Raw genomic sequence first — 14,936 nt, 5'->3', positions numbered from 1 at the left:
ACCTGGGGAGATCCTCTTTCAGTGTCCTACCGTTTTGCCTTTTCACACTGTTTATGGAGTTCTCAGACAAGAATACTGAAGTGGTTTTCCATTTCCCCTTCTCCAGTGGACCACGTTTTGTCAGAACTCCCCACCATCACCTGTCCGTCTTGGGTGGTCCTACAAGGCATGGCTCATAGTTTCACCGAGTTAGACAAGGCTGTGGTCCATGTGATCAGACTGGTTAGTTTTCCGTGACTGTGGTTTTCATTCTGTCTGCCCTCTGTTGGAGAAGGATAAGAGGCTTATGGAAGCTTCCTGATGGAATAGACTGACTGAGGGGGAAACTCGGTCTAGTTCTGATGGGTGGGGCCTTGATCCGTTGGATCATCCAAAAAGCAAGAGAGTTCCAGAAAAACATCTACGTCTGCTTTATTGACTATGCCAAAGTCTTTGACTGTGTGGATCACAACAAACTGTGGAAAAGTCTGAAAGAGATGGGAATACCAGACCACCTGATATGTATCCTGAGAAATCTGTATGCAGGTCAAGAAGCAACAGTTAGAACTGGACATGGAACAACAGACTGGTTCCAAATTGGGAAAGGAGTACGTCAAGGCTGTATATTGTCATCAGGCTTATTAAACTTATATGCAGAGTACATCATGAGAAATGCTGGACTAGAAGAAGCAGAAGCTGGAATCAAGATTGCCAGGAGAAATATCAATAACCTCAGATATGCAGATGACACCACCCTTTTGGCAGAAAGTGAAGAGGAACTAAAGAGCCTCTTGAAAGTTAAAGAGGAGAGTGAAAAAGTTGGCTTAAAGCTCAACATTCAGAAAACCAAGATCGTGGCAACTGGTCCCATCACTTCATGACAAACACATGGAGAAACAATGGAAACAGTGAGAGACTTTATTTTTGGGGGCTCCAAAATCACTGCAGATGGTGACCGCAGCCATGAAATTAAAAGACACTTACTCCTTGGAAGACAAGTTATGACCAACCTAGACAGCATATTAAAAAGCAGAGACATTACTCTGCCAACAAAGGTCCATCTAGTCAAGGCTATGGTTTTTCCAGTGGTCATGTACGGATGTGAGAGTTGGACTGTGAAGAAAGCTGAGCGCCAAAGAACAGATGCTTTTGAGCTGTCGTGTTGGAGAAGACTCTTGAGAGGCCCTTGGACTGCAAGGAGATCCAACCAGTCCATCCTAAGGGAAATCAGTCCTGGGTGTTCATTGGAAGGACTGATGATGAAGCTGAAACGCCAATACTTTGGCCACATGATGCAAAGAACTGATTCATGGGAAAAGACCCTGATGCTGGGAAAGAATGAAGGCAGGAGGAGGGGATGACAGAGGATGAGATGGTTGGACGGCATCACCGACTCAATGGACATGAGTTTGATGCTGGGAAAGAATGAAGGCAGGAGAAGGGGATGACAGAGGATGAGATGGTTGGATGGCAGCACCAACTCAATGGACATGAGTCTGAGTAAACTCCGGGAGTTGGTGATGGCCAGGGAAGCCTGGTGTGCTGCAGTCGATGGGGTCGCAAAGAGACACAACTGAGTGACTGAACTGAACTGAACTGACTGACCCAGAAGTTGTATGGAGAGCAGCCTCTTGACCTTGGATGTGAATTAGAAAGGAATTTCTGTAGCAAAAGAAAACAGAGAGGCAAGTCATTTCTAGTAAGTTAAGCTCAACAAATGGGTTTTCTCCCCACATTCTACTCCTTTTTAAAGGTACCGGCTGTGTGTGTTGGGCACCACACAGAACACTTCTGCCCTAAAGGATTCACATTCTTGTGGGGAAGCCAGTTAGGAGCAGCCACTTTACAGCTGGGGCTTCCCTGTTGACTCAGATGGTAGAGAATCAGCCTGCAGTGCAGGAGACAAAGATTGACCCCTGAGTTGGGAAGATCCCCTGGAGAAGGGAATGGCAACCCACTCCAGTATTCTTGCCTGAAGAATCCCATGGACTGAGTGGCCTGGCAAGCTACAGTCCATGGGGTCTCAAAGAGTCGGACACAACTGAAGCAGCTAACATTTGTACACTTCTCACCAATGGTACTAGCAATCTCACAGACTGGGCATATGAATATGTATCTGAGAGAGAGTTTATTCCTTTACTGTGAACTGATGGTTTTAATTATATTGAAGTTATCGTGCGAATTAAATGAAGAGATCCACATGAAGTGCCTCCTATAGACCCTGATGTTTAGTTCATGTACACACATCCATACATGACTACTGGAAAAACCATAGCTTTGACTAGACAGACCTTTGTTGGCAAAGGAATGTCTCTGCTTTTTAATATGCTATGGTCTAGGTCAATGGACCCTCTGAAACCTGGGCTACAGAGGCTCCTGTGACTTTACTCCCCATTTCCATGTTACTGAAATAACTGCACTGCCCAACAATGCTTGGCCACATTTAATCTGGCCTAGATCATGAGGAATATGAATTCTGAAAGGGTGAGATAAAGAGTATAATCGGTTGACCTTGCTTAGACTCTGTATAAAATTCACAGTAACTAAAATAATTTAGGAGAACATAAGGGATAAGCATGCAATCTCCACAAACATCAAATGCAGAAAAAACCATGTGACAGCATTCACAATATCTAAAGAACACACATAATCTATCTTATAAGGCATGGATTCAAACTTCAATTTCACTCTAATGGGCTACTGTGAGGGAGATGAAACAATTTTAAACAAAAAACGCACACAGAATAAATGTATAAGCTTTCTCATGACTCTCACTAAGGCTTCAATGTATTTTCTTATTGAAACAATCAAACAAGCTCTTGGTGAAAAGATCTTATACTCATGTCAGAACAATGTAAAAACTGAAACTATTTATAATGCAAAAATTTTGTTTAAAGAAGATACATCACTTATTTTTCTCATTTTGAGAAGAAGCTATGTTTCATTTGGCAATAACTCTTCTCTCATTCTCTCTGAGAATCTGTACAAAAGCAATATCTCAACTAAAATTAATTCTGAAGGATCTTTTATTAAAATGCATAATGCAGAAGACCCCAATTAAATTTTCAGTAAACCACTCCATTTTGAGTAAACAAAGTCATCTCAGCAGGGTCACACTTTTAGCAAGGGCTGCAGCCTAGAAATTAATTACTAGTGTGACGTACGTCAAAACAAATTTTTAAAAGAATAGAATGCAGTTGTAACCATGTTTTACCTATTTGTTTGTATGCACAATGAGTATTCTCTGGCATGTAAATATTCATTCATTAGGCATCTCACAGAAAAATAAAAAAGAGACTTATTGCCCACCTCTCTTTTTCCTGCACCCAGGTGAAACCTAAGTAAATAACAAGTGCTTAGTGAGTCAGAAAACAAGTACAGAATGAAGCTGGTTATTTTGAAAGGCAGAAGTCATCTTCACACAAATAACTTAATTTTGAAACATTCAGTCTGCGTTCAAAAGAAGTTTTTCAAAGATATACATCAATACCACCACTGTACTAAAGGTTATTAATTCACAGAAATCAAAGCTTCAAATAACATGTAACAGTGCTGGTGTTTCATAAAGAAGATTGTAATCTACACTAACAACAAACAAGACAAAATAAAAAACTACCTGGGAATAAAATTCAGATTCCAACAAATTTCAATTTTCTGCTAATTATAACAATATGTATTTAAATTAAACACATTTTTATAAATGAAGACATTTTAGCATCCAAGGGAAATCCAAACAGAAAACAAGGATTCAGGAGAGGTATGTAGATTCTCTTTTGCATTTTAATCGAAAATTATGTTCTAATCCTTTTCCCAATGTATAGCTGTATCAAATCATCACACTATATACTTCAAATGCCTCACAATTTCATTTGTCAATTACACCTCAAAAAAAAGAGTGTAGGATTTAAACTCATAAAAAATAAAAAAAAGAATCCAACTTATGTCCCAAGCCAAAGACTTCTCTTATATTCCATATGCCACCTTATTTATAAATCAACTTTTAAACCTCAAAATAGCCTCTTCCGGGAGGGAATATATAGAGAGTTATGACTGATTTGCATTATTGTAGAGCAATTATCCTTCCCATCTTAAAAAAATCTAAAAAAAGTAAAACAACAAACCCCCCCCCAAAAGTTGCCTCTTGTATGTGAATAAAAAATCAAAACATGTTTTCTGTAGTAATATACATACTAAAATACTTTGCTTTTTTTCAACCAAAGAAAAAAAGACACTGACCATGTACTGAACCTCAGAATTTTGAAGCTAGAAGGCTTTTCCAAGACACACTGCACTGAGACTCTTGGGCCGGCCAGCTCTCCAGGTCAGACTGAACTTTCTAAAACATTGTGTTTTGTCATCAGGAAGACAGGAGCTAACTGTACAATTTTTCATATAAAAACAGACTTTTGAGACACCTGTCTCCCAGAGTGCTTCTTTCATGACCATTTTGTCACTCATTTTGTGTATTACGGTAATTTACTTGACATCTTGCCCTTAGTAGCTATTTCTTACTATGTCAGCTGTGGTGGCCACGTAGCCACCTTAGATAAATGAAGCTATAGGATGGGTCATTCTGACCACTGGGGTTGCCCTTTCAGCAGGACCAACTCATTCTACCCAGTCACCAGATTTAAGAACCAAGGTAACAGTGGACTTCCCCGTGGTCCAGTGGTTAAGAATGCACCTGCCCATGGAGGGAACACAGGATTGATCCCTGGTCCAGGAAGTTGTCACAGGCCACGGGGCAGTGAAGACCATGGGCTGCAACTGCCGAAGCGCAAACACTATGGCGCCCGCGCCCTGTGGGCTCCGCTCTCCACACATGCAGCCCCTGCCCCACAATAGCCCCAGCTCGCCACAAACAGAGAAAGCCCACACGCAAACGGCCAGACCCGTCAAGAAGAAAAAATACACTGTTTTTAATCCTATGCCTTAAAAATTAAACAAACAAACAAAAAAGACTACACAGTGATCGATAATTTCCCTTTGTAATTTTTTAAACCAGTCTCTCCAAATAAACTTATTGAACAACGCGTATCATTCGCTTATACTTCAATATTAGAAATTTAGTTAGTTACCTCTCTCAAAACAGTGCTTTTGTAGCCTCGATATAATCCTTGGATGCCCTGAAACAAATAAAAAGCCAAGAGCTCAGAAAGTCAGAATAGCAGAGACTTCTAAACAGCATTCTGCATAAAGCAGATTAACCTTTTCTAAAGTTTGAATTTTATAATATTCAATATGACCACAATTCTCCAAGAGGTTAAAAGGTGCTAAACCGGCCTAAGGTACATAAAGCTCAGGTCAGCTTCCTTTCAAATGAGAACATCATTTGTAATAAAATCATAAAGCTGATTACAATTCAACTAAGCTTTACTAGTTTTCAACAGTTCGTCTCTTGGGAAAAAAAATACTTGAGATGCTTTAAATAAACGTATTTTCAAAAGCAAATGCATACAGAATGCGATCCTTTCATATAAAAACAAAATTATATTTATATTTTGTATTTTCAATCATTAGACATGATAAATTCATAAATAATCTCTCAAAAGTGATAAATACCTCTGGACAAGCCTTGATCTATTTAACTACCCACATGATTCAACAGGGACCCTTCCCTGGACTGATCTCATTCACAAGATTAAATACTCAATGTCTCCTCATCGAGGTAACAGAGGGATCATTAAAAATAACTCTAAAACTTGGACTCAATGAAATTTTCATGAGATTGATTTCCATTAAAAAAAAAAAAGATGGGGGGTGGGTGGCTTCTGCAGAAACTATAAAGAAAAGCAGCTCAATGGTCCCCAGTCACATGGTCAGCAAGCATGATTTCTGACCCACAGTTCAACATGAACCAGTATAAGACAAATTATAAGTATATATAAATATTATGACATGGGTCACTAGTATCAGTTCATTACCACAGGTCTCTTCCACAGTTCTCAAATTCTCTGGTGATGTTTTAATACATCTTTATTCACTTTATATATTCACTATTTACTCTATTTCTGATTCCAAAAGAACAACAGGCCAATTACAATGTAGGACACATACTTCATGGGTTTAGAAATTTGAAAAAGAAAATTGAAAACAATGGAAAAGCAAAGATAATCTCAGCATTAACAGTTGCTATAATTGGACAGTAAATTTAGCCTTAAGCTCTAAGGCTCCTGGCATGAGGGCCACAATGTTCCTATCAGCTACAATAAAATATCCTCAATACGAGAGCTTAAAAACATATTCTCAGGACTCCCCTGGTGGCCCAGTGGCTATGACTGTGCTCCCAATGCAGGGGGCCCAGATTCGATCCCTGGTCCGGGAACTAGATCCCTCATGCTACAACTAAGACTCGATGCAGCCATAAAACACACACATATTCTCACCTCTTGACATAAGATGTTAGAGAAAATATGAAATGTTCCTGAAGAAGCAGATACTTGTGCCCTCTGCTTAACTACTTCAGAAGGAACTCGAATCAGGCAGGCAACCTAAAATACACAAATTTAATTATATCCTTAAAATGAAGTAACTGTTATGAGAGTGGAAATTTTTTTATAAGCAAAAACGCAGTTAAAGAACAGCATAATGTACAGCGCTCCCTGCAAGACATCAAAAGGGTTTTCTGTTTTTGTTTCTATTTTAACCTAAAATACTCAGAGCATTCGTGGATATGCATTGTTCTCTGGGGATCCTCCCACCTCCCGCCTCACTGCTCCAAGCACACCTGCCTATATACCCCTCCATGGGAAGGAGCTCCTGTACTCATTCTGAACTCCCAACACCTAAGAGGGCCTCTGGCATTCAGGTGACAGCCATCTCAAACATGTCTGCTTGAGGAATGAATCCAAAGTGCCTTAGCTTTGCTGCAGTAATACACAATGACAGAGACAAGACTGAAACATCAGCTGATGACCCCAATCTTCCATTCCACTCCATTCCCAGCCTCAACCTGTTCACAGCTCCAGCACCCCTGACCTCCCCACCACTCAACAGCTGAGCAGTAACTCCAGGCACTTTTGGGCCCTGCTCCAGCATTTGAGTAGACTTAGGTCCTGCCTGGTCCATACCATTTGTTGACTAGACCAGTCAACAAATAACTATAACATCACGCTTGGGGACATGCCAGCATCAGTTACACAGCACCTCAATCTCACACATCCAGGACTCTGCTTTCAGTACACCACTTATCTTTAGAGAAACAGTTAGCAATAAAGAACTGGTCATATCAGAAGGGACTCTGCCCACTGGAGGACAGAAGGCAGCAGGGAACAGGGAGGGAGACATATAAACTGGCATTTTAAACTGTTATAATGGAAGTCCTATATGTAAGCCTCCACAGACCAAGCAGTCTGCCAAGGATACAATTTTCTTTCTCCAACTTGGAATTCACACACCTGACTCTGGTGTTCAGTGTTTTGTATACGGTTGAGGAAATTAATTTTAAAGTTTTTAGAATATGCATTTCATATATATGAGGCACAATAAAAAATATGGACACTTTTTCTTCAATAACACATGCAGCAAAATGGAAACAAAAACAAGAAATTTAAGAAACCCATACCACCAAATAGGATACTTGCCATTTTCAATCTGCAGTCTCCTAATTCCCAATTTGAGATTACTACCCAATTTGGATATTATATAAGGCTTTGTCTTTCTAATATTAAGTAGCTCTTACTATTAAGGTACAAACTGGGCTTCCCTGGTGGTTCAGCAGTGAAGAATCTGCCCACTAATGCACGAGACTTGGGTTCAATCCCTGAGTCAGGAAGATCCACTGGAGAAGGAAATGACAACTCAATCCACACTATTGGTGCCTGGGAAGTCCCACTGACAGAGAAGCCTGATGGGCTACAGTCCATGGGGTCACAAAGAGTTGGACACGACTCGGTGACTAAATAACAGCAATGACAAAGGTACAAATCGGCAAACTTTTTATATAAACAAACAGTAAATGTTTTAGACTTTGCAAGCCACACGATCTCTGCCACTACAGCTGAACTATGCTGTAGGAACACAAAAGCAGCCAAAGATAGCAATCCGTATGTGAATGGTGCAACTGTGTTCCAATAAAACTTTATTTAATAAAAACAGACAATAGTTTGCCAACCCCCACTCTAGGCATAAACACTAGCAAATCCTTCCTTCATATTCACCTCAACAAAAGCAAAGCACACACAGAACAGATGAAGGCCTCAGCAACCCCAGGACACAAGGAACAGAGAGATGGTATGTGATGCGATTCTAGATGTCACGGAGTCAGCTAACATGGCCATATCACCTCTGAAACGTAGCTCAGAAGTAACAGTACTTTATGTGGATGCACTCCAACTGCTATAACAAGGATAAGAAAGAATTAACGACCTCACGTCATTTTTCTCCCCAAACTGACAAAACTTACAAAACAATATAATCTACCCTGTTTTTCTTCATTCATCAATCACCTGAATGCTTTTTGTCTGCAAAGCTATTTGCAATTCAGGCCAGTTTATCTTTCCACCCATAGCCTCCTTTCACATTTACTGATTCAGTTCAATAAAAACAGATGGAGCCAGATATGGCACCAGAAACTGCCTGGTAAAGAAGACTAAGAAGCTGCCCTGACCCCAAAGCACCCACAGTCACATAACAAACAGTTTCAACAATGCATGGCAAGAAACAGAATAAAACTTCAAAGAGGCAGAGACAAGTATCATAGCAAATGGAAAGGAGGGGTATTTAGTCCAACTTCCAGGCTGAGGGAAAACGAAAACTGTCAGATATTATGCCTTCAGAGAACCTTCCAAACGCGCAAGAATTAGGTGGCGAAGAAAGGTGAAAAGGGCACGATGGGGAGTGGAAGCAGAAAAGCACACAAGAATGAAAGCGGGAGCTCAGGGCAACAGAGGCTCCTTAGCATCCACAGCGTGTGCTCACCCAACCCATCCCACACCACCAAAGCCGCAAGTTCAAGGGCAGAAGCCATGGGGGGTAAGACTGAACAGATGGCCGAGCCAGGAGGCCCCGTGCGCCACACAAGAGGTTGGACTTCAACGCACAGACGAGGGGAACAACTGGGAGAGCTTAGGCAAAGGACCTGCAGCAGCAACATAGACGGACTTGGAGGGCATGACGCTGAGCAAAGTGCAACAGAGAACGGCAAATACAGTATGATATCACTTACACATGGAATCTAAAAAAAACAAATACAATGGACCAGTGAGTATAACAAAAGGAGGCAGACTCCGATACAGAACAACTTAGTAGTTACTAATGGGGAGAGGAAGTTGGGGGAGGGGAGTTACAGTGGTAGGGGATTAAGAGGTACAAACTACCAGATACCAACTAAGGTACAAGGAAAAAAATAAGTGACAAGGATAAACTGTACACAACAGGGAACATAGCCAATAATTTACAATAAGTGGAGTATAATCTCTAAAAGGTGTAAACTACTGTATTGTACACCTGTAACTTACATAATACTTCACATCAACTATGCTTCAATTAAAAAAATACATAAAATACACACACAAAGTTTAGGCAGAAGAATGATAACCTGTGTGTGCTTTAGGGACGCCACTCTGGCTGCAGCAGGTAGGAGAATACTTGGAAGATGAGAGAGAATGGTAAGAGGCAAAGAGGAAAGACACAAGAAAGCAAAAGATGAGCTCTAAGAGTGCTACAACAGTTCTGTAGAAGATACCAGGACATGAATATAGTTCATAGAAGAAGGAAATTTGAGTCAGGGGTTAAATGAAAGGACCTGGTGACTGATAAGAGGTCAATATAGTGGTACTGTTAAATGAGACCAGGGGTCAGAGGAGGAAAACAGGTTTAGAGTTTAGACTGCAACATGTTGAGAAGTCTGTGGCACCTGTAAGGGGCTCTATTTGGTCAAGAAATTTTTATCTGACTAAAACTACAAAGTAACAGGGCTAGAGATACAGACATAGAAATCATCAGCATTAAAAAAAAAAAAAAGAAAGAAAAGAAATCATCAGCATTAAGTGGTATAGCTGGAACCAAGAGAGTGAATTAAATTACCTAAGTAAAAGGCAAAAATGGAAGGTCAAAAGGTCAAGAACGGAATTCCCGAGGAACATCCATTCTTAAAAAGCAGACAAAAAGACTTGATCAGACATATGAGAAGGAAAAAACTGCTGCAATGAACACTGGTGTTCTGTGGCTGCCCAGTTTCCAATTCTCACATGTGAGAGGCTCCCCGACAAGAAAACAAAAGGTGTCAGTCACTCTTCTCCCTGGCCATGTCACCAGCTTAGGCTTCACTTGTCAGTTACTCCCACCCAAGGCTTTGCATCCTGAGCGACACCGGCCAGTCCTAGCCACTGGCCACGTGAAGCTACAGAGCACTGGCAAAGCTGCAAATGCAACTGAAAGCTGCTGTGAACACAACGCACACAAAGGATGCTGAACGTTTTAGTGTCCAAAAATAATGTAAACTAGCCCATTAATAATTCTTTTATACTGGTTACAAGTCAAAAAGTTAATACTCTGGATACATGTGGATTGAGAACATGTATTAAAATCATCCAGAGCTTTTTATTTTTCACTTTTCTTTTACTAGAAAATGTAAAATTACACCATTGTCTTATAGGATCTTTCTATTGGACAGTACTGTTCTGGGACTACCAGGAGAGCAACATCCAAGGTCCAGGGTCCAGGGGCAGTCAGCAGGCAGTGTCGAGGACAGCATCCTAACTGCAGTGACCCTAAGGTACAGGCCTGATTGTGGTCCTTGCTATGGCTTCCCTTCCCATTCATTTCCCTCATTCTCCAGTATTCCATCTATTCTATAAGCCATCAAACAGTATTCTGAGTCAATTAAAGAATCTCTTTTGGATAAAGCAGCAAAACACCAACTAGTGGCTTGGGCAATAATGACATTAAGTTGTCATCTAACAAGTATTTTGGTTAACATTTAGTGCAGAACCTCTACAAAAGTGAGCTAGAATCCATGCTCTTTCTCTTTCTTCTCTGCCAGCACTGGCGTACTGGCCTTTTATCCACAGGCTTGCTGCCTCATGAGTAATGTGACTCAAATATCCTCCAGCATGACCCAGTCACACAACTGGATTCCAAGCAAAAAGAAAAGATCTCTTCTTTTTTTTTTTTCAGATGCCCCCTAGTGGGTATCCACTTGGCCATCATTGTGTGACATGGCCACCCCTTTTTAGGAAGGCTAAGAATATGGAGATCAAGAAAAGGGTTAGCGACATTGCCACCCAAAGCAAACCAAGGGAGAAAGAGAAAGTAGCAATGTCTGCCAACTTTCCAAACACCAACCTTTTTTCTCACACGATAGCCAACATCAATTTCAACTGCAAGCAACCAAGAATGCTATTCAACAGCTGACAGTCAAGGGGACCAGAGGGTCACGAGTCTCAACCAGTGCACACATTAGGATTAGTGAAGGTCCCAAGAATGATTTCAGTGGAGGGCTGGGCCAGGAGAGTGAATTCACACTGAATTACAGTGAATTCACAAGTGATTCAGAGATAGAGATGGGCAAGTGTGGACAACTCCAAAAGAAAGCTGGGGAGACATTAGGAGAGATAGCTTAGGATGGTAAAAATATCTGTATGTAGGATGAGGGAAAGTTGTGACAGCAAGGCAGAGGTTGACAATTTAGGAAAGAAATGGGATGACACGTGAAAACCCCCGAGACTATGGAAAAGGTAGAGCCAGGGGTCCCAAGCACATGCCTGCACCACAGGGCAGCATCCCTTTAATTGCACTGCCTTCAGCACAGGGTGCCATTCTGCATCCCAAATGGGCTATTCATTCAGGACTTGGCTCTAGGAGGGGATGAGCAGTGGTCTGGGTGAGGGGCTTCAGACCTAGTCGGTGGTCCCAGCAGTGAACTCTCAAGCATTCCCATCGCCTTCTGGGGTCTAGCTTTTCTTATTTGACTTGTACTAGAAATCTTCATCATACCCATGTAGGTTCTGATTTCTATAATTCTTAATTTTTGCCCATCACACCTTCTCTTTTTTAAGCTCAAAAGATTCTCTTTATTCTCCAAATAAACTATTTCCTGAGTATTCTCATCCCCCCCCAAAAAAAATTTCAATTGAAAATTTTTCACTTAACTTATGCCATATAGTTTTTGAAAATATACTGCTTTCTCTCATGCTAAACATAAATAATCTGAGGGCAAAAACATGCATTAATTTTACTAATCAACAGGGGTGGGAGAGGGGACACGAAATGCTCTAGTTTATTTTTCTCCAAGTTGATTTTAGGTTAAATCGACAAAACTGCATCTACCATTTTTTGGCATTATGTAGAAAGTAAATAAAACTACCCAAGAAGAGGGGAAATGCCAAAAATTAATCATTTCCACAGAAAAACATTACCAATACTTCAGAATTTTCTAAGTACATTTTTTTCCTCTGAACTGAATAGACTATTTTTATATGTATCAATAGTTACAAAAAGAATAGAAAAAAACAGTGGGATTACAGGTGATTTTTCCCCTTTTCTGCCCACTTGCATTTTCTAAATTCTCCACAATGAACATGTATGATTACTTCGTAAGTTTCTTTAACATCATTTCAGAGGGCAAAAACATTTGTTTTGAATCAAAGATTTTAAGTGAGGGACAAAATAAAATCAAAAGACTACTTAAAATACACTTTTAGAAACAATCCTACTTATTAGCCCTGACAAAAACAACATTTAGTTTCAATTTTAACACACACATTAAATAGCTTACAACTAACTAAAACTGGATATAAATTATGTGATTTTTGGTGAGAGTACAAACTTCTACAGCCATATTTATAAGCCAGGATAGAAAATAAAGTCCACTGAAACTCACATGAACCTTACAGGGCAGTTCCCAGCATCTAAAGCTCATTATAGAAATGAAAAACAAATAAGAAAGAGAAAAGAAAGAAAAGGGTACACTAACTCCTTGTATTTTTCAACTCAAGAGGTCAAGAGTGAAATACGACCCCAATATGTCAAGAAAATAGGAATTGTCCACTTTTGTGCCTCAGCATAAATATTTATGGAACTTCATGCTTCATAACCCTCCATGTTCTTATGTTGATTTTCACTTCTTAAAAATACAGCAGCAGAAGAGAAATTTTGTAAAGGTTCTCCGACAAAAAACAATCTAACTAACAGAAGAGGTACAAAGCACCCAGCGTGGCTTCCTGACTTCCCTGGCATGGCAATTTTGGCCTAAGAGGCCACAAAGTAATGCTTCTATTTCCTTCGGCAGCTCCCCTGCCTTCCATTTGGTTTTCTATTAACTCTGATCTTTCTTAGATTTGAATCTGAGCCACACCAGAGTATTTCACTGCACAGGAACAAAAACATGTTACAGTCTCACGGCTGCATGAAAGCAAATAAAGGCAATGTCGTCTGAGGGTCTTGGGGTATATCCGTTCTTCAGAGCATGCTTTCCGCAGACACCTGGGGTTCAGTGTGAATCCATGACACAGGGAAGGTGACATTGTCATTAAACCCGAAAATGTTGTCTATGTTAAAGCTCTATCAGAAGACAAGACAAATAAGGCTTTTCATAAAGAAAGTGGACTCGTTTTTTTTTTTTTTCCAATGTTCAAATGCAATACTGACCTCAGGGGAATTTAATATACCACAACTCTGATGAACTTCAGATTGAGAATGATTACAACATGAAAGTTGCTACCAAGACTTTTCTTTTGTTGACATAAATAAGAATTCTTCTGATATGTCTTTATTTTTGAAATGGGGAGCAGAATATCTTTTAGTATTCATGAAATACCAAGATGCAAAACTGTAAGTCCTAAGAGTAAGTGTACGAAGGAAAGAAAATCACAGTTAACCTCGGTCTGATATTAGGTAAAATGAGTGAAGGCAGAGAAAAAGAGAGAGAATGAGGCTGCTAAAATACCCTGGTTCTTTTACTGCCCTACCCAAGCCCCACACCTCCACACATCACTTGCCAGGCATTAACAGTCTCACCTCCAACCTCTCACTCTTGAAACCCTCTTCAAACTTGCCAGGTATCATCCACAGTAACTTTTATTAACACTAGCTTTTTACCCAACTATTTCAACACAGTTTACACACACAAAACAATACCTGAATTAAGACCTTCCCGTAGGAAACTTAATAAACAGCCTAAAAATATTAATTTCATATTAGAAGCTAATTATGTCAGTATTTAACATCTAAATCAATCTGAGACAGAAGTTAATGAAGGTCAGGGAACTACTTGCCCTAGGAAGCAAGGATAGAACCCACATCTTTTGATTATCATCTCCAGAATTTTTTCATTAAAGTATAATAGATTTACAATGTTGTATTACTTTCAGCTACAGCAAAGTGATTCAGTTTTATATACCTCTCCTTTATCAGATTCTTTTCCATCATAGTTTATTATAAGACACTGCTTATTGGTCCCTGTGCTACACGATAGGTCCTTGCTGTTTACTTTATACATAGTTGTTTGTATCTGCTAACCCCCAGCTCCTGTTATCTCATCACCCTCTCCCCTTTGGTAACTTTAAGTCTGTTGTCTATGTCTGAGTCTGTTTCTGTTTTGTAAATAACTTTTGTATTATTTTTTAAATGATACATGAGTGATATCATCTTATCTTTCTCTGACTTGACTTATATGATATTCTCTAGGTCCACCAGGTTGCTGCAAATGGCATTATTTCATTTTTATGGCTAAGTAATATTCCACTGCATGTGTTGTTCAATTGCCCAGTCATGTCCAACTCTTTGGGACCCCATGGATTGCAGCACACCAGGCCCCTCCCTGTCCCTCACCATCTCCCAAAGTTTCCCAAGTCATGTTCACTGCATCAAAGATGCCACCCAGCCATCTCATCCTCCGACACCCTCTTCTCCTTCTGCCCTCAATCTTTCCCAGGAGTCTCCCCCAGCACCACAGTTCTTTATGGTATTATACATACATGGTATGTATAATACATACATGGTATGTATAATACATA

At 40.1% G+C, this 14,936-nt stretch overlaps 1 protein-coding gene across 10 annotated transcripts in view; it reads right to left on the bottom strand.

Annotated features, from left to right (window-relative positions):
- The window catches only part of SLC25A26 (solute carrier family 25 member 26), a 143,633-nt gene that overhangs the window by 107,714 nt on the left and 20,983 nt on the right, over nucleotides 1-14,936 (bottom strand). For 8 of the 10 annotated variants that reach the window (XM_040246612.1, XM_040246609.1, XM_040246610.1 and 5 more), the window contains 2 exons: nucleotides 6,366-6,470; nucleotides 5,058-5,105 (listed from right to left, as the gene is read on the bottom strand). The exons of the other annotated variants lie outside the window; for them this stretch is intronic. In XM_040246612.1, coding sequence (XP_040102546.1) covers nucleotides 5,058-5,105; nucleotides 6,366-6,470 — 153 coding nt within the window. The remainder of the gene's footprint in view (nucleotides 1-5,057; nucleotides 5,106-6,365; nucleotides 6,471-14,936) is intronic. 10 annotated transcript variants of the gene reach the window in all.

This window comes from Oryx dammah, unplaced genomic scaffold (genome assembly GCF_014754425.2).
Source record: "Oryx dammah isolate SB20612 unplaced genomic scaffold, SCBI_Odam_1.1 HiC_scaffold_9, whole genome shotgun sequence".
NCBI lineage: Eukaryota > Metazoa > Chordata > Mammalia > Artiodactyla > Bovidae > Oryx > Oryx dammah.
Note: the sequence above shows the minus strand (reverse complement) of the source record. Positions and strands in the feature narration are given on the sequence as shown.